Source organism: Xenopus laevis, chromosome 8L (genome assembly GCF_017654675.1).
Source record: "Xenopus laevis strain J_2021 chromosome 8L, Xenopus_laevis_v10.1, whole genome shotgun sequence".
Taxonomy (NCBI): domain Eukaryota; kingdom Metazoa; phylum Chordata; class Amphibia; order Anura; family Pipidae; genus Xenopus; species Xenopus laevis.
In genome coordinates this window covers 94,893,129-94,913,624 of record NC_054385.1, presented here as the reverse complement: position 1 = coordinate 94,913,624, position 20,496 = coordinate 94,893,129, and the positions used below count along the sequence as shown (strand labels likewise).

Here is a 20,496-nt window from a genome sequence, read left to right as displayed (position 1 = left end):
CATTCCACAAGAACCAAAAATTAGAGCTTTTACCTCTCGCTCAAGGAATCATGGGAGGAGACTGGATCAGTGCAAACCACACGTCTTTTTTTTTTAATATAGTTTTACCGTTGATTTATTAAATTGCATCAAAATATGTTTGACTGACAAGTTTATTATTTAAAAATATGTGCTCTCTTGCAGACAGTTTGGAGACTATGGTACAGTTTATGGCTTATTTTCAGCTCCATGGCACCCTGAGTTTATACAGCTGTTTTCACTGGTTGAATAGCCTGTTATTTATGTAGCAGTCCACAAATAATATTTACACGATGACAGTTTTTTAATATATATTATATATTTTGGCTTGCCAAATATTTTCTTTTATTTGTCACTTTTATAAAGAAAAGGTTGCTAAGCGCTTTCCCTTTGATTAATGATGAGGACACTGTATAATAAATTCAATTTTCCTGATTATAGTTTACAAAGCCAAGCGGCATAAAATGCAAAGCCTCTCTATAAAAATGGAAAATGTAACGCAATGCCTGTATCTTACCTCTCCAGTAACCATTCCTTTGGCTTTTGTGGAGCTTTTGTCTTCATCATTGTGAGTAATTAGTGGAAAAGATGGGCAGGGTTTGCAGAAGGACTAAATAGCTGTTCCTTGTATAGTGCATTCACATTATCCAGCTGGCTCCGAATTACAGGAAGGCCATCTCTCATAGACTCCATTTTATCCAAATAATCCAAATAATTTTCTCAGTAATAATAAAACACTACATTGTACTTGATCCAAACTACAATATTAATAATCCTTATTGGAAGTAAAGCCAGCCTATTGGATTTATTTAAGATTTACATGATTTTTTTAGTAAGGTATGAAGAATAAAATTACAGAAAGACCCTTTATCCGGAAAACCCCAGGTCCCGAGCAGTCTGCATTACAGGTCCCATACAAGTATAGCTTAAAGGGGTCTGCCACCATGCTGAATGTTTTTTGATGTTTTTAAATTGCTATTGAAAGCAATGTCTGTCCACCTGTTTGCATTCTCTATACTCCTGGCCCTCACTTCTGAACCAGTGTTGTAAGCCAGCTGATTAACAGATCTAGAGGAGACCTGACACCAAGAGAAAAGAATACTGATTTCAATAGCATTTAGATTCAAATTATCACAATATAAATAAATTGAAAATAGATAATAAAATGGTGATTTACGATTTCCTGTTGTTTTCCAATGAACAGCAGCAAGTACATTTCACCATAAAAGGAGCTCTATGATATACCTTAGGAGGTTATTAACTAAACCTTGAATTTATCTGGTTGGACTTTCTTGGGGCAAAAAATTTTCGTTGAAAAAAAAACCTTGAAAATATACAAGATTTATTATATCCCGATGCTGCAAAAGGCCTGAATCCGAAAATCCGCCATCTCAGACCTGTCGAGGTCCTGTATAATGTATAAGAAAATTCACTGGCACACAAGACATGCAGTCAAAGGGCAAGCCCTTGCAGTATCAAAGTCAAAGTCACTGTATTGGAGGTTGCCGTATCCTCTATCATTAAGCACCAAGTGAAGAATTTTGGGTATGTATGGGGTGCTTCAATCCTTTTTGAGGTCCTGGATAAGTTAGTGGGAGAGGCACCTATCACAATTTGAAGATATTGTGGTTTGCACTGGGTTTATTCCGATAATAGGACTTTTTCTGTGTTTTTTGGGGCAAAAACTTGAAAAAAAAATTGTGCGATTAGGGGAAAAAAATAGTATGATTAGAGTTTTCGCTAGATTTTATTGATTTTTTTCATGATGCGATTAAATCAAGTTTTTTTTATTAATAAATAAGCTAAAATCGGGCATGAGTGTTTGGTCGAGCTTTTTTTTTAATATTTTGACATAAATTCATAATTTCAGAAAATAACCACCTAAGTATTTGTGTTGAAGATGCTGTAATCTAAAAATACTGTAAAGTTGGTAGCAGCAGCGTAAACTTTAATAAAGTAGTAAAGCAGATTGGGAGAAAAACAGAGATTACTTTAGTGTTTGTGTAGGGAAGTGTAATACATGAAGTCTCCTTTCTCTGAAACCAAGAATTCTGTTACAGTTATGTTTAAGATTTGTCCTATCTTTCTAATAGAGCAATTAGGCCTGCCTGGAAATTAGGGGAGGAGGGTGAGAGTTTTGTTTGTTGAGGCTGCCAATTGAGAGCTTTCCATTAGTGAATTTGTTTGTTGGGGCTGGCACTAGAGAGCTTTCCATTGGTGAACTTATAATTATATAGGAATATATAGTAGTTGGTCTCCTTTTGGGGAGGCTAAGTCTCTCAAACTCTTTATTATTCTCCACCTATGCCAGAAACCCATTATTTAAATCTGCACAGGCTTCTGAGCCCTTGACAGAATTAACAGAGTGATTAAGATATGAAAGCTTAGCAAGGCAGTAATAACTCTTAGATAAATCTGTAGGGAAATAAGCTAATTATTTCTGAATGTTATCACCCTCGTATGATTCAATATACTATGTTTTTGTCAGTTTTTCTTATTTAATTCTAGCAGATATTTTGGGAGTTGAAGTAAGAAGCATGACTGCTTTCTCCCACCTGTTTGATTAAATAGCCTGACCCTGGCTTGTAAACTTGTCTTCAATTAAATGAAACCATATAAATGCATCAACAGACCTGTGTGGGTGGCTGAGTTGGTTTTCATTAATTAACTAATCCATAACTAGTTGACAATTAGAAGTATCAAGAGGAGCTTAAGATGCAATTATAGAATGAGTGTATCAGAGAATGGGCTGTGTTACTCTGGCTTAAATGTGAATGCTCCCATAATCCCCTGCCTGTGTGAGAGAGCTTATACCCGTCCAATCCGGTAGATCTAAAAGAAACCATTTTTGTTACTTAATTGGAAAGACCTTCAGGATCTAAGATTCCCCTTTCAAGCCCTTAATAGAAGTTTTTGGCAGACCAATGCTTTTTTAGGGCATTAAATAAAATTAAAGTTAGGATACTGCTTGTCTCACACTGTGAGGCTTCTGTCTGGCTCAGTTCAATCCATCTATCCACTGCTCACTTTGTAACTTCTCATTCAGACAAGTGGAAGTAATTTGTTTGGCTTTGTAAGTCCCTGACATTTTGTTTGTAGAACAATTCTTCACTGGTATGCAAAAACTTTAGCCATCCAGCTTATGGCCTACAGACAGCCCGTGCTGTCATTTGATTGTGCAGTCAGGAAGAGTCTAAAGCTGGATATAGACGCAAAGATCTGATCGTACGAATCGAGGATTCGTACGATTTTCGGACTGTGTGTGGAGAGTCCCGACATTTTTCGTCCGGCGGAGATCGGTCGTTTGGTCGATCAGACAGGTTAGAAAATTTCTGTCGGCTGACGATAATATCTCTGCGTGTATTGCCGATCGTACGATTTTCAGTGGGAGACTGTCACTAGCTTTGGTTGGACATAGATATCGTATGATTGCTGTCAGGGGCAGAACATTGCTGATCTGTTCTTTAACTAATCTGACTGGTAAGACTTTGATCTGAATGGTTAGTGGCGGGTTGGAGATGGGAAAGTCCGATCGTACGATGATTCGTACGATCGGATCTTTGCATCTATGGCCAGCTTTAGAATAGGGCTAAAGTCTGGCTCATTTTTTTTTTTTTGTGATCCCTGTACTTTAATGGGTTTTCACCTTTAAATAAAATTAACTTTTAGTATGACACAGAGAGTGATATTCTGAAACAATTTGCAATTGGTTTTCATTTTTTATTATTTGTGGTTTTTGAGTTATTTAGCTTTTTATTCGGCAGCTGTCCAGTTTGCAATTGGTTGCCAGGGTCTAAATTGCCCTAGCAACCATGCATAGATATGAATAAGAGACTGGAATATGAATATTCGAGAACCTGAATAAAACTATGAGTAATAAGTAGCAATAACTATACTTTTGTAGCTTTGCAGAGCAGTTGATTTTTTTAGATCGGGTCTGTCACCCCGATTTGAAAGCTGGAAAGAGTCAGAAGAAGAAGGCAAATAATTTAAAAACTATAAAAAATAAATAATGACCACCAATGGAAAAGTTCCTTAGAATTAGCCATTGTATAACATACTTAAAGTTAACTTAAAGGTGAACCACCCATTTAATGCTCGTAGGCAATAAATATAATCTGAATGATTAGCAATCTGCAGAGCTGTCAACCAACTCCGTGTCTTGAGGGAGATAATGACTCACTCCTGGTTTTTTTTAGGCCTAAATGTCTCTTCACACTAAATGTTAACATGAAGTAAGGTCTAAAAACGTCCTCTAGTAGATCATTATCTCCCTCATGAATTTGGGGTTATGCCATTGAGATGCCAATGTGCTGCCATCTCCTGCCCCTTTTCTGCATACAGAGGGGCAGATTTACTAAAGGGTGAAGTGACTAATGCTGGCAAAGATTCGCCACCGTTACCGCTTTCAGGCATTTCGCCAATTTACTAACAGGTGCAGGTGTAACTTCGCTAGTGAAATAGACACTAGCGGTAATTCGCACTCTACCGCCAGGCGAATTTTCGATCTGGCGAATGGATGTTACTCTGCAAATTCACTAAGATGCGGATTTAACTGAAAGTTACCTCTTTCGCCAGCTCAGACCAGGCAAAGTACATTGGAGTGCATATATCTTCCTCAATCTTCTGTTACTTACATCATATCTTTAGTGCAAAAAGTTTCTAAGTCCCAAAAAACACTGGCATCTTTTTCTTTTTTTAGAGTGATAGCCTGCAAAAGTTCTTAAAATTTTTTTTGGGTAACCAGGTTCCCCCATACATTTTCTAATTTATAGAACATAAACTATACAGTAGGCTCATGTGTAGGTAGGGTTGCCACCTTTTCTGGACAAAAATATTTCAGTAAGTTCAGTAATATTACTGTTTTACATATATTTTACAACTTATATAGTATACGGCTTTATATAGGGGATAATGTAAGTCACAGAGGAAATACAAGATAATATAAATGCACGAGGCTACAGTCTCAATGATTTTTTTTTTAAACAGGTCACGTAACTCCTCAGTGGCTTTTAATATCTTTATACATTTTAGCAGAGGGTACATTATTCATTGTCATCAACAGTTACATGTATATAGTTTAGTCAAGAACTTGCTCACAGAGACTCTGCAGAAAATGTGGCATAGGTTATGCTATGACTTTTTTATGATATGATGATATGATTTTCTAGATAATTTTTTTCTTATTTTACAATATATATATTTATATTTGTGTGTATGTATGGAGAGAAAGAGAGAGAGCAAGAGGGAGAGGATAGTAATGGTGTTCATGTTGCCAATGTAATTACAAACAAGTTCCTGCACAAGTGCAGCGCAGGCATTTTTTCCAAAGTTCTGTGAGTATACAGGTATGGGAGCTGTTTTCCAGAATGCTCGGGACCAGGAGTTTTCCTGATAATTTATCTTTCTTTAATTTGGATCTTCATACTTCAAGTATACTAAACTAAAATTTAAACATGAATTAAACCCACTAGGATTGCTTTGACTTCAATAAGGATTAGTTCTATCTTAGTTGGGATCAAGTACAAGGCACTTGTTTTATTATTACAGAGAAAAAGGAAATCATTTCTAAAAAAGTTGGATGATTGGGATGAAATAGAGTCTATGGGAGACAGCCTTTCCGTAATTCAGAGCTTTCTGGATAATGGGTTTCTGAATTACGGATCCCATCCTTGTATATATACCGGCCTTCCTATATATTTATCTTTTTTTCTTATTAATAACATTGGGATCAACCATCATTTTTACTGGCCAGGCTGGTAAAATACCGGCCAGGTGGCAACCTTATGTGTAGGGCATTATAACAATAAATAATTTTCTTTATTAAGGTTCCCTGGACTTGTGTAATGTACTTGCTGCAACATATACGTCCATTCAACTTTATAATTTCCCACCGTCTGCAAATTAGCCTGAGCGAAGACCTCTAGCGAAGTTGCGCTAAGCGTAATTGAATGCTAGCACATCTTCGCTTTGATTGCGGAAGTAGCGCTAGCAAAAATTTGACAGCAACTTATTAGCGCTGTCTGAGCGAATTTTCGCCTGGCGAAGTGTTGCGATGGCTGCGAAGCTGCCACTGACGAATTTTCGCCACTTAGTAAACCCCCAGAGAGAGGATTCCATCTAGAAGCCAAAGAGTTACCTCTAGGGGTGCCTTCATGCTCCTTCTTAATAAATTATCCCCCTTATACTGCAGTTACTTTTTCTTGATTGTTGCTCAAACGACATTTTATAATGTTATTTTGTATTTTATTATCAATAAATAGTAGTCATCACTCAACTGGGTCAATGTTCTGCTATATTCTCTGCATTAATCAGTGATGTAAACATATAGTTTTATAATGCAAGAAACCATTGAGTTCCTCCCTTTTCTTCCAAATACAGTCTGAGACTGGCAACACATCACATCTTTATAATAATCATAGACCACTCTGTGGCAGCCATTGCACTTTTTTTGAAAGGCTGCAACATGGAAAAATTGCCAATTAAATTGTGCTACTTCACAGGGTTTTTTTTCTAATGTAAGTTTATTTTATTATTATTATCATTATTACTACACATTTCTAAACATGGAGATGCAAAAAAAAGTATGTACTTGCTCCGTCATATATACAATGCAGAGTTAGACATTTAGGGATAATTTCAGACAGGAGATGGCAGTGGGTGACATTATAACTGCCTTATTGTGCAACAGATGGAGATGCTCCGTAGATTATATACTTTTAAAATAATTAAGCAAAGTCACAAGCCTTTATTATGAATATTTGGCATATGAAACAACATCCCGTTGACTAATTTGTTCCCCTCATTTTATATGTCAAATAATGGAATGTGGGTTGTACTGGCTGTTTTCCTGGGTGCTGCTGAGCAGGAGCAGATGGTAGCAAAACTAGTGACGACTATTCATGACTGTGCAGAGTTTCCTATTAGGGCAAGGCAAACCATTGCAAACATTTGTATAATTCAGTTTTTTTTTTAATTCTGATTGCTTCAATCTCCATTATGTGGGATGAACATAAACACTACCATATTTCTTCCATTATCCAGAAATCTTTGATTCAGGGGAAGGCCATGTCAGAGTCCATTTTAAAATAATAATTAAAAAACAAATTTAAAAAACGATTTCCTAGCTTTATTTAGCTGAATAGAAAGATGAGTAAAAAAAGCAATGGCAATAACAATACATTTGTAGCTTTACATAGCATTTTTTTTAGATGGTTGGAAAGTTGGAAAGAGTCAAGAAAAAGGCAAATAACTCAAAACTATTAAAAAAAGAAGACTAATTGAAAAGTTGCTTAGAATTTGCCATTCTATAACATACTAAAAGCTAACTTAAAGGTGGACCACCCCTTTAATTCTTGCTGCACTCATGGACTATGAAGCCTTGGTAGATGTCTTTTAGAAAAAAAATCAAAGGGCAGTCAAGTATAGCAATAGATATATATATTCAAAGTTCAAGTATAATTTAATATACCTTTCCAGCCGAATTTAGTTGCTTCTGCGCTGTGAAAGAGGGTCACAACATGTAAGCTTTTCTCTCTCAGTAGGAGATGAGAACACTACTGTTCAGCAGCAGATGTTCCACAAATCCAGTTAGATTGACACAGCCGAAAGTTGTCTAAAGCTTTGCACCCCCAGGGGTCAGATCCAGAGCCAATATACTGAAGCTGGAGCAACTTTCTACATACCCTTGAGAATGCAGCCGTGGAAATTTACAAAGACAATAATTAAAACATTACGACCCTCACTTGGTAAATATATATATATATTCATAGCTCTTTGTTTTCTCCAAAATTTCTCACATACCATAAAAAAAAATCTTCCCCAGTGCTGTTAATGATTCAAAACTGGAGGTACAAGCAGCCTTGCGCCCATCTGTAAAGCAATGGGAGAGTGAAGAAATGTTAAATCTGTACTACCTCCTCTGTTGCTATGGTGACATTTTCCTGTTCTTTTTCCATTCACAAATATTCACGTAAACAACTTATATGTTGTGCAGTGCATATATCCCTCTGATACACTTACTGCAGCCTTGAGTGTTTCCATTCCTGCAGTGTCCAATGCCTTTGAACTGCTAAAACTCTGACTCCAATATACAGACAGAGCACTGGCTCTCCAACCATTTCTTAGGATATGCCAGATACTTTACTTGTCCAAGATTCCTATGGGTTAACCTGATACAGATGGCTGAAAATAATGCAAACTATTATTGTAGTACATCCCACAAAACATGTTTTGAGCCAGTTTAACCCTTAGGAATGCAGTTTAGAAAATCTGTCTGGAACAGCCCAAAAAGTAATTTGTGATAGCTGGCACTCCACCTCTAGCGCAAATGCAATCCACACACTCATCTTATATTTTTTTCCTTGATCAGTGTTTGTATTCCATCCAGTTTGCATGTGCATAATTTATTGGCTGGGTGAGACATAAAAACGGCACCTCAACATTTTGTGTGGTCTTCTTCTCCCTTTGTCAGGATCATCTGACATGCACCCCACACCCCTCTGTTTCATGGAGACTAAGGGGCAAATTTACTAAAGGGCGAAGTGACTAACGCGGGTGAAAATTCGCCAGAGTGATGTCATTTCGGTACTTCGCTGAAGGAGATAGACTCTAGCGGTAATTCGATCCCTAAGGCCTAGTGTGCAATAGAGTAGATAGAAAAATGTTGAACTATTTTTTCAGGAACTACCTACCTTCTCCCAAAAAATGCTAGCGCCTTTTCCTTTTTCAGGGTGATTTGCTGAAAAATAGCGTACATTTTTTTTGGGGTAACCGGCTTCCTCCCTACATTTCCTAACATATGGCACATAAACGTAACGCTAGCGCAACTTCATGCTCGGCGCCCTGGACGCAACTTCGGATTTTAGTGAATAAGCGTTGTCCTGGCGAATCTATGCCTGCCGAAGTTTCGCGCTGGCGCCTTCACTTGCGAATTTTCAGAGGTTATTATATTTGCCCCTATGGATGCAGTGAGTACAGAATTTTGTTCTTGTCAACTGGTTTTTGATTCAGCCAAATCCTAAGGGTAGGGGCACACTGGGCGATTCAGGGAGATTTAGTCGCCTGGCGACTAATCGCCTCGTCTTTGCGGCGACCAATCTCCCCGAACGCCTTCCCTCACTCTTGTGCTGGCTACAATAAAAAAAATCGCTGGCGCTAAAACACACTCGACGATTAGTTTTCCGAAGTTGCCTCATGATGAAACTTCGGGCGACTTCGGAAAACTAATCGCCGCGTGTGCTTTAGCGCTGGCGATTTTTCATTTTAGCCAGCGCAAGAGTGAGGGAAGGCGTTCGGGGAGATTGGTCACCGCAAAGATGAGGCGATTAGTTGCCAGGCGGCTAAATCTCCCCGAATCGCCCAGTGTGCCCCTACCCTAAGGGGGTTATTTATCATAGGTTGAATTTTAGAGCTTTGTGAGGTTTTTTTATACCTCAAATGAACTCACAACTCGAATGTTTTTTAATTTAAAGCGGACCTGTCACCCAGACATAAAAAACTGTATAATGAAAGTGGTTTGCAAATTAAACATGAAATATTAACATATTCAAATGGTTCAAGGAACCTCTGCCATTGACTTCTACATGACCTTGACAGAATTTAGCTGGAGTATTTTCGGATTCAAGCTATTTCCAGCTTCGGGGGTTTTTTTTTTTACAAAACCCCCCAAAATTTGAGTTTTTTTATATTGTCAACGCAAAAATTCAGTTTTGACTGAAAAATACCATCGAAAATTAGAATTTTTTCTGGTTAATTACAACTCGGCCTTTCATAAATCTGCCCCTATGTGTTCAGCAAGTCGAGTATGAACCCATAAATTCATTTAACTGTGGATAGCTGTATAATTTCATTTTTCTCAAATGTAAATGCAGAATATCCACAGTATGGATCATCTGGAGACAATGCCCTGCATTTTGTTGCTTTTCATTTTCCAAAGTAGCAGGACAAAATGCAGATTGCCTCATGTGGCAATACTGTTATAGGGGAGAGTATGATGGGAATGCAGGGTTTGCATTTTGACCACCACCTAGGGTTGCCACATAGACACATTAAACTTGATCCTAAAACCCTCAGAAACGTGTTCAGACTTTCTATAACTTGCCAAATATTGTAAGATGGATATGGAATATAGGGGTGGAGTCATAAAATGGGCGTGGTCAGATATTTTTGTCCCTCTTTCTGTCTTTCAAGTGTTGGTTGTTGGTATGAAATATCCTACCAGGGGGTCATTTAGGACGAAGGTTTAGTCTACCGGTCTACATTTATAAAAACTCGATGCACCAAATATTTTTGGCTGGCTGGCTAAATGACAGCTTACATTTTCTTGCATTGCAATTTTATTGGATTGTTGCCAAAATAAAAAACTGGGAATTAGAGTTCAGATTCAGTTCAGCATTCTTTTTAATCTTTTTAGGTGCAGCTCAGCTTTTAACTGTTATGCTGTTATCTAACCAGCAAAGCAGCTTTTTAATGCTTCCCACATAGTTTATGATACCCAAAGAGATTTTTTTTTTTACCAAGAAAAGTGTATATTTAACGCCACCCCCACATTGAAAGGTGGTGCCTCTCATATGAGATTGCTACACAGTTATCAGAAGTCGTATCAGTGATGTGGGATTCATGCTGAAGTGTATATTCAGCTCCATATCCATTTGTGCGATATCCTGATTTAAACACCAAGGATGCCTGTAACAATAGCTCATTCTGTTCTTGGCCCCCGACCCTGTCAGCACCATGGTTGATGTGCAGCTGTAGCACATCATAGACATGAAAGCATATCCTGTCTGCCCCTTGTAGAATTTAGCCCTCAATCCCCCACATTTTCCCCTTAAAGTGACTGTAACTCCATTGCTGCCTCAGTGGCCTAGCACACACTTATTCACTTACATGTATTTCTCAGCTGTTTCATCAGTGGCAATGTAATATATATTAATATGTCTAGATTCATGCCAGTATTCATTTGGAACAATCCTATACCTGAAATATGATCAGTTCCTTGCATTTCCACCAGGGAGATCACTTTTCTCCAGAACTATTTTATTTTTTAATTGTTTTCCTGCGCTGAAAATGTCATTGAGTTTGAATCACTATCTTAATAGAATGCCCATGTTGCTATAGAGTATAATGGTTGCTGGCCTCAAAGCAACACCTTTAGTCAAGAAAACCCTGAGGACATTTTAAAAATGCTTTACCAAACGTCCGTTTCCGTTTTTTTCACGTATGTATTAACATGTGCTCACATTAAAAAATATGAGAAAAATATATGCAATAAGCATGGCTAAATAGATACAAATGTTAGTACAGGTATAGGATCTGTTATCCAGAATGCTTGGGATTTGGGGTTTTCTGGATAAGGGATCTTTCCATAATTTGGATCACCATTCCATAAGTAAAAAAACTTAAAAAAAAAATTAGGGATGAGCCAAATCCACTATTTTGGCTTCGGCCAAACCCACGAATCCTTCGCTAAAGATTTGAATACGGAACCGAATCCGAATCCTAATTTGCATATGCAAATTAGGTGTGGGAAGGGGAAAACATTTTTTACTTCCTTGTTTTGTGACAAAAAGTCATGCAATTTCCCTCCCCGCCCCTAATTTGCATATGCAAATTAGGATTTGTTTCAGACGAGCAGAAGGATTTCGGCCTAATCCGAATCCTGCTGAAAAAGGCCGAATCCTTGTGAATCCCAAACCGAATCCTGGATTCGGTGCATCCCTAAAAAAATAAACCCAATAAGATTCATTTGCCTCCAAAAAGGATTCATTATATCTTTGTTGGGATCAAGTACAAGGTATTTTTTTATTATTACAAAGAAAAAAGGAAAACATTTAAAAAAAAACTAAATTATTTAATTACAATGGATTATATGGGAGACGGCCTTCCTGCAATTCTGAGCTTTCTGGATACCAGGTTTCTGTATTACAGATCCCATACCTGTGTCAGCCCGACAGTGTTTTTAAAACCTACAGAATCCCTGCTGTCAGTGCGTTATTTTCAACATGGTGTAGTACATATAGAATGGAATGGAAATTCATTGCAAAATTGAAGAATAAATTGTAAAGGAAAAAACAAACAGTGAACAGCAGGAACAATATTCCTTGTCTTTCCTGGCTATAATGCTGTAATTCATATATTACGTCAAGATGAAGATATAGGGGAACATGTATCTAAGCTACTTGGCTACTATTCAGTAATATTATTACAAGGGCTTTTTGTGTATAAGCTGCATGAACAGTAATGTTAATACGACTTTAATATCTCCGTGGCTAAGCTGCAGATGTTATCTGTCGCTCTCTGTGCCACTTTCTCTCTATGGCTGTGACAGGATCTGATAAAGTCAGATGAGTGCGCCCGTGTGAGCTGTTCCTTATTTCCTGACTTACACTTGGCATTAACGCCTTGTGACACTAACACATCACATTTGCCCAAATTGATTAGATTAGTATTTTGCCTCCGAGGGCCCAGAGATGAAACAATAGCAGCAGTATTCATTTGATTAATTTCTGCTGGTTACGTGACAGGGTGCTGTCAGATTTGTCATTGCTTTAGTACGGGCATCCAAGGAACAATTGCAGTCGCTGTTAAGGCGTCCATAAGGCATTTCCCTTGGTGATGTGCAACTGGCAACATATACAGGGGTTTGCCCTCTTCTACGTCAACCGCACCAAGCAACTTAGACTTCTTGAACTTGACAGAGAAATATTTTTTTAACCCAAATCATAATGTTATCAAATGGTGATTATAACATTGAATAAAACACACGGGCTCAGCTGGATTAAACGTGTGAGTGTTATGGGTTGTAGATTTTACTATCTAGTGCCAAAACCAAAAACGTCTTAAGTGGAGTAGGCTTATGGGTTATATTCTTTGGTTTGGGGACTTGTACTGAGGACCCCAGGCTGGAGACTAGTCTTTCCAGTTTGGACAAAGAAAATGCTTTGCATTATTGGGTCAGCAATAAAGATAGCAGACACACTAGATGCCTCAGGAATATAAAGTGATGTGCATTTTCAGTATGTGTAATCTTCTGCAATAGTTCTTACTCCTTTATGCAACCTCTGTTTGTTCTATTAATTTATTATTCTACTGTACAGTGCTGCACACAAAATTAGCACTATATAAATGAAAATCTAAATATATATATATATATACATTGTTAATGGTTTGTTGCTTACAAACTGTCAGTATCATAGACCATCTAACATGCAGTAACTGATAGGGGAGTCAGCTTCTGACCCCTGCAGCTTTATTTGCCAATGAGCGCAGTTATTTGAGTTCATACAGTAACTGCAGGTTCCATATTTTGGAATATAATGGAATCATTCTAGAACCCTGCCGAATGTTTTATTCGCAGAATAACTGAATCCCCACACCCAGATTAGTTGTCTATGAAGCTTTATTTAAGATCAGTAACACACTGTAATGGTGTTATGTGCCGTTGTAAAAATACATAACACTGCTTGCAGGTCTTTCTCTTTATCGGGATTTGCTGTGTATATGGCATGGCATATGAAATTCAGATATTTGCATGGCTTGAATTGGTAAGTAAAAGTGGGCCATTGCAAAGACATTAGTTCTAATGGTATTTCTCTGCAATATAACACAAGCATTCGATAATTTAATGATAATTTGACAACAAGGAGGCACTATTTATTTACTCTTTGGATGATCCTTACTTTTAAATATTATATATTTCCTTTTATATACCAGTCTTAGGGATGCTGCTGTGAGATATATATATATATTTCTGGCAATTCTTTTCTTGTTTGAATTACTGAGTCATAGCTGCAGATTTAACTGATTAATCCCCCCATCCCTTTGGTTCTAGGATCTAGGTTCTTGCAAAATCGTCAGTGAAAAGGTGAACCTGGAAGCTATTTCAAAATCATAAAATGCACCTTGACAGTAAATACTGAAATTCCAGCATCAGCACTAAAACATCTGCTTTGGTTTGTTGTGACTACGCATCTGTAAACGAACTCCTATCCCTTTCCTGTAAACACATATAAGCAGTGAGAGCTTTATAGGCACATTTGTTGTGTCCAGAAAGTGGCAGGTGGGGTGTTTTATTCACCAATCCTGTTCTGACTCTTTTGAATCCAATGTGCAGTTCCTCATCAGAAATGATGATCATTAATGCATGTGATTTATTGTGAACACTGGCACCTGAGGAAGGATCAGATAGATCCGAAACATGTAGTGCTACCAAATAAAGAATCACTTGATTGATGATACTGGTTCTCCAGAGTGGTGATTTGGATTTATGAAGATAAGGAGAAGTGGCGGCTCCTATACTCTGTTGGAAGAACCTAACACAATAAGGATAAAAAGAGGGCCTTTACCTACACCTGATCTAACGCATGTGATTTATTGCATCCAGAGCTGTCTTTTGTGGGCACAAATAGGGGCAACTGTAATTGTACCCCACATAGTTGTAGGTAATAATTATAGTGGGACGAGATAGTGATAACATCACTGTTACCCAATCTGCAGCCTTAGGGGTCAGAGCACACAGGCAGATTCAGGGAGATTAGTCACCGAGCGACAAATCTCTTCTTTGGGGCAACTAATCTCACCGAACTGCCTCCCCTGCCTTTCCGCCGGCTAAAATGTAAATTGCCGTCGGGATGGCACTCGGTGCGATTCATTTTCTGAAGTCATCCGAAGTTGCCTCACGAGGTGACTTCGGAAAACGAATCGATCCGAGTGCCATTTACATTTTAGCTGGTGAGAAGGCAGGGGAGGCAGTTCGGGGGAGATTAGTCGCCCTGAAGAAGAGATTTGTCACCGGGGGATTAATCTCCCCAAATCTGCCTGTGTGCCCTGACCCTTACAGTTGTAGCTAAAGTTCTACCCCCTGTTGAGAAAGTGCACGGAACAGTTAGACTTTGACACTCCTTCTTATACATATACAGTATATATATATATATGGTCCACACAGTTTGTTTTGCCTTGTGCCCCCACAAAGCTGTCCAAAAATTCTGTCCCTATAGACTTGATAAATTGCTTGCATTGCTGCTTATCAGACTGTTTTACTGTTTTTCCTTCTTGTACATTAACTATACCTTTTTCAGGGTATTTGTATCCGACAGGCATTTGTACTTCATGAGTAGTATAATTAAATTATCACTTGTACACAAAACTAGGTCTGCTAAAAGCCTGTCTAGGTCTGATCCACCTGGCTAGAGGTTTCACATTACATGGAGGGGACATAAAAACATAAGCAGGCTACGCTAATTATAAGATGGTAAGTTTGCCTAGTTCCATCCGCTGTGTCAATCTGTTTTCTCCTCGCTTTAACAGAGTTCTAAATCAGGCATGATGCACAGGCCAGATGTTCTTCAAATGGAGATGCTGACCAGTCTAGGACTTTTAAGCAGCTGGAGAAGTCCCTGCTTGCCTGGGAAGAAAGACTGAGGGAATTAGAGGGAAGTGGACACCACTGTAAACTATTCTCCATGTATTAGTGTAAGACATGGAGAATAGTATTCATACTGAGAATATTCAATTTCTTGCCTTTGTATTGTGTTACTCCATTGCCACTTCTGCCACCCTCAAGAGAGCTCTTAATTTATCAGAGAAATATGTGGAGTGTAAAGGAGAGTGGTGAAAGACAATTTTGTTAAGAGAGTTGAAATTAGGTGGTGCAATACATTTATATACAATATAGATTTATGGTTAGTAAACATATTTGATCTGTTACATCAACACTAAAAACATTTCTACTAACCAAATGCATTGTGGTCTCTGATATACCGTAATCTATCATAAAGCACTACTGAGCCGTCCTGTACAAATCTAGTTCTATTTCTGTGTATATACCTGTTGCTGTGTATTTTAATTGGATTAGTAGTAGTGCTATTGAATATGCTTCATTTACATCCATTTAGCTGTTCAAACACCGCACTTTAGGAAAAAATATCCCATAATTCAGAGCTCCTGCACTAAGACCAAGGCCCAAAGCATGTGCACACACATGCTCCCGATGTAGCAATGCACACCCGGGGGGCAGGCGCACAGCCGGAACAGTGCACCCAGCACCAGTGGAGGAACAAGGGTCTGGACCAGGGGTAGGAAAAGGAAGAGGTACGTGCTTGGCGCCCCCACTTTTGTTGTGCCTACCCTAGTTCCAGCCCTGGTGAACAGTAGCACTCGCACAGCAGGATCCCTGCTAAAGCTGTCCCCTCTTCAACTTGCACCAATAGCAACCAAATCGTATGGTTGCTATGGTGACATGGGCCGAAAGCAGGAAGAGGTCTGCCTGTGTACCTGCTTTTTCTGCCTTCTCTCCTGCTTGGGTCAGTGGACGTAGAAACTCGCACATGCCCAGAAAACAAACAAAGATGGCACCCGCAATGTAGCATTCTAAGATTAATTTAGAAGGTAGGATTAAGAGGTATTGTGGAAAAAAAAGTTAACGATTAGGTACAGTAAGGAGGACGTAATAACATACCTTAAAGTTCATGCAAAGGCTTTCCTTGTCCTTTAAGTTCTTCTTAAAGGAACAGTAACGTCAAAAAAAAAAAAAGGTTTAAAGGAATGAAAATATAATGCAGTGTTGCCCTGCACCGGTAAAACTGCTGTGTTTGCTTCAGAAACACTACTATTGTTTATATAAATAAGCTGCTGTGTAACAATGGGGGCAGCCATTCAAAGGAGAAAAGGCTCAGGTTACACAGCAGATAGCAGATAAGCTCTGTCTGTCTAATTGTGTTATCTGTTATCCATTAGTCAACCTGTGCCATATAGCCGTTTTTCAATTTCCGCCATTGCTCCACAGCATCTTATTTATATGAACTATTGTAGTGTTTCTGAAGCAAACAGATCAGTTTTACTAGTGCAGGGCAACAGTACATGATATTTTCATTACTTTTAAACACTTACATTTTTCGGTGTTACTGTTCCTTTAAGGACCAGGTCATTTGCTGCACAACTCTGAGGATTACAGGAAATGCAGTGTCATCACTGTTTTCCCAATCGAGACCAAGGAGATGTAAATGGAGATGAGATTGGTGGTGTTAGGTTGCCATACAGTTTTGTTTCTTTGTTATAGGACTTTGTATGGTCGGCTGAAAAGCTGAGAAGATAAGAATACTTACACATCAGAGCAGGTAAAAGTCCCCTGCATATTTATTATATAATGTACTATGTCCGTACCTTCTCTGTCATGCTAGTGTCTTTATTTCTTGAATTACATGGAAAGACTGACACCCCCTTCATACCAAACATAGAGGTTCCTGCTGTGCTTGGCTGTGCTATCATGTTATTCTGTGCTTACCTTTCAAAAGCTAGGCACATGAAAATGATTCTTGTGCTGACCAATAAAGGCATGTCTAAGTCATCTATAGATAAAAATCAATATTCGTATGCCCAGGTTAGTCATTGTAGTTTATTTCCTAGTAACAGGCTATCTCCCAGCTTGCACGCACCTACCCAGTGTCGGACTGGGATGACAGGGGCCCACCAGAAAACATTAGACCGTGGGCCCACTTTTCAAATGTATTCCTTCTCTCCTCACTCAACCTCTTTATTCTCCTAGTCTTTTATATTTAATTAGTCTATTCTTCCATTATTAAGCATTTTTCCATGACCATGAAATTGGCCACATAGAAGCAAAAGGGCCCACCGGGAGTTTTCCTGGTATTCTGGTAGGCCAGTACGACACTGCAATTACCAGAGGTCACATCATACATTACAGAAATGAGAGACAACAGAATTAACCCAAAGAGGAAGTCTTGGTTAATGAGTTGGAGAGTTCAAGGAAGTTCTGGGCAGAGAAATGGAGGTTTCATTGATGTTCTGTGAAGAGAATTGGAGGTCCTGGGGAGAGAATTTGAATTTCAGGGAAGTTCTGGGGTGACAATTGGAAGTTTCAGGCAACACAATTTAAGTGCATTTTTCAAGCTTCATATGTGGTCCTTTGGTCTAATAAAATATTCCTGTATCATCAACAAGATAAGCACGAGTTACTGTCTGGCCATCTGCACCCCTATTAATGTTTTATAAGGGTGGTGACGCACAGGGAGATTAAGTTGCCTGCGATAAATCTTTGCTACTGCAGGTGACTAATCTCCCTGAATTGCCTTCCCACCAGCAAGAATGTGAATCGCCGGTGGGATGGCATAAGCATTGCTTCAGTTTTCCAAAGCCGCACGAAGTTGCCTCACAAGGAAACTTTGGGCGACTTCGGAAAACTGAAGCAACACATATGTCATCCTGCTGGCGATTCGCATTCTTGCCAGTGAGAAGGCACTTCGGGGAGATTAGTCATCCACAGTATGAAGATTTATCGCATGCGACTAAAAATTACGGTGTGCCCTTTGCCTCACTTTGTATTGCTTTCCTCTTTTCTTCCTTTCCTCTCTCTTTTAGTACTATCTCAACTGTTTGTAAATTTTTTAAAAAAACATGCAAAATAAAATCTTTAAAAAAAAAAAAAATCCATGTGTGCCACCATGATACATGATAAGATCTGCTCGTTTGGCGAAGTCGAATAGCACTATAGTCACGTGGCACCCCTGCAAATCCATTGATTATTATTTCATATTATGTAGCACTTTCCAGAGAATGTTCAATGGTCCACATCATTTTCGAGTGAACTTGAATTGGTTTTAGTTTTAAAGAACCATGTGGAGGATGTTCCCTTGTGTGGGATATAATAGAGTTTAAGAGCACAAGTGGAATGGAGTAGAAGTGAGTATGTGAGTGAGTGATATGCAGGCCTGGACTGGCAAACTGTGGGTTCTGGCAAATGCCAGAGGGGCTGCTATAAGGTCCCATAGAAAGTCAGTATTTAGTGGGCTGATGGGGGCTGTTTGGGCCTCTTTTAGGGCTGATTGGGCCTCTGTGTACCTGAAATGCCAGGGCCTATTTCAATTCTCAGTCCAAACCTGGTGCTGATATGCCTGCATTGTTGTACATGAAAGTGTCATTTAGGGATAGAAGCTGTTTAAAAAATGCATATGATGGGGAGGGCACTGCTTGTAGACAGAGGCGTTTTCCATGCAGTCTCTGCTTTTAAAAATTATCTGTTAATTAGAGCTCAGCAGGCCTTTAGTTTCTACTAAAAATGAAAGCCAATCAGAATGTTATACCATAAATGTGAGAAGTAGGAGAAGTACGTTTTTCAGGCATTGCCACATGGCTGTTTCTCGTTTGCATCAGTCCTGGCTGACTTATTGTCTTCAGTAACGTCTCTGGGGTACTGGCCTGACTTTGTTGAATGAGCCAATTGTTTTCCTTTGTGTTGCCCATCAAGTAAGTCCCCCATCTGGTTTGTATCAGACTGTTTTCACAGCCAACAACTGCTGCCTTTTCTATATCCTGACACTCAGGGGCCCCTCACTATCAAAGCATTGCTGTGATAGTGTGTGCGTCTGGGCCCATACAGCTGTGTCTTGCAGCTTGAAACTATTACACACAGAAATAAGAGCTTAGAACTTGAACTGGTATTTGTGTGTGCGGCAGTATATTTGCCTTCTGTGTATTATGCTTGCTAGAATGCATGGCTAAAATACAAATGGTTTCTGCTCTGCACAGACACAGTAAGCATTATTGCTACAGCTTACAGGCAATAAAGTTTTTTTTTTTTAAAGCCGTTATGTTAACTAGTGAGACTGTCTGTATTTCTTCTAACTCTTTCATTAAATGAAGCATGTCTCCTAAGTAAGAGTAATGACTCTGGCTGCATGTATGTGTATATTCAGGAATACACAATTATTGGTCATGTTTGGATTTCACCTCGAGTCAGTGTGCCTATATATTGTTTAAACCCACATTTACATTCTCAGCTATTTAATGCATTATAACATATTTTAATGTATAAACAAAGCTTTCGCTTACCAGCAGGGGTGCAAATATAAAGGAAACCGACCTTACAACTGCGTGGAGGCCCAATGGGTCACTGATAAGCCGTTTCACAAACTGCCATACAAAGGCTGATAAAAGCTGCCGACAGATCAAGTCAGAAGCTTATTGGCCAAAGTATGGCGCTCTCTGACAGACTTCCCTGACAGATGTCGATCAGGCAGGTTATAAAAAATCCTGTCTGATTGAGGACTGCGATGGTTTGTTTATTCGGTTCTCGCACCAACCGCCTGCATTGTCCACGTTGTGATCTGAACTGGGGGTACTTTATTTATTATAATACACACATTTCAGTGAGTCTTGTGATAGAAATGACATCAGAACTTACCGTTTATAACTGATGACATCAGAACTCACTGTTTATAAGATATTCATAGCTTTTGTGTATTATATAGTGAATAAAGTACCCCCTCTTGTAAATTTTAAGGATATTATAAGTTACAGAGGAGTTTCATGACCATATTAAAACACGAGGCCGAAGGCCGAGTGCTTTTCTACAGGTCATGGAACTCAGAGGTAACTTCTAATATCCTCATATTTTGCAACTGGTGGTACTTTATTATAATACACAAGTTTCAGTGAGTCATGTGACAGAAATGACATCAGAAC

At 38.8% G+C, this 20,496-nt stretch overlaps 1 protein-coding gene across 3 annotated transcripts in view; it reads left to right on the top strand.

The window, feature by feature from the left end:
* The window catches only part of kiaa0586.L (KIAA0586 L homeolog), a 117,784-nt gene that overhangs the window by 61,517 nt on the left and 35,771 nt on the right, over positions 1 to 20,496 (top strand). Inside the window, exon 31 of one of the 3 annotated variants that reach the window (XM_041573108.1) lies at positions 13,850 to 14,443. The exons of the other annotated variants lie outside the window; for them this stretch is intronic. Within the exon in view, the coding sequence (XP_041429042.1) occupies positions 13,850 to 13,878 (29 nt within the window). The 3' untranslated portion in view covers positions 13,879 to 14,443. Of the gene's footprint in view, positions 1 to 13,849; positions 14,444 to 20,496 lie in introns of those variants that run through there. 3 annotated transcript variants of the gene reach the window in all.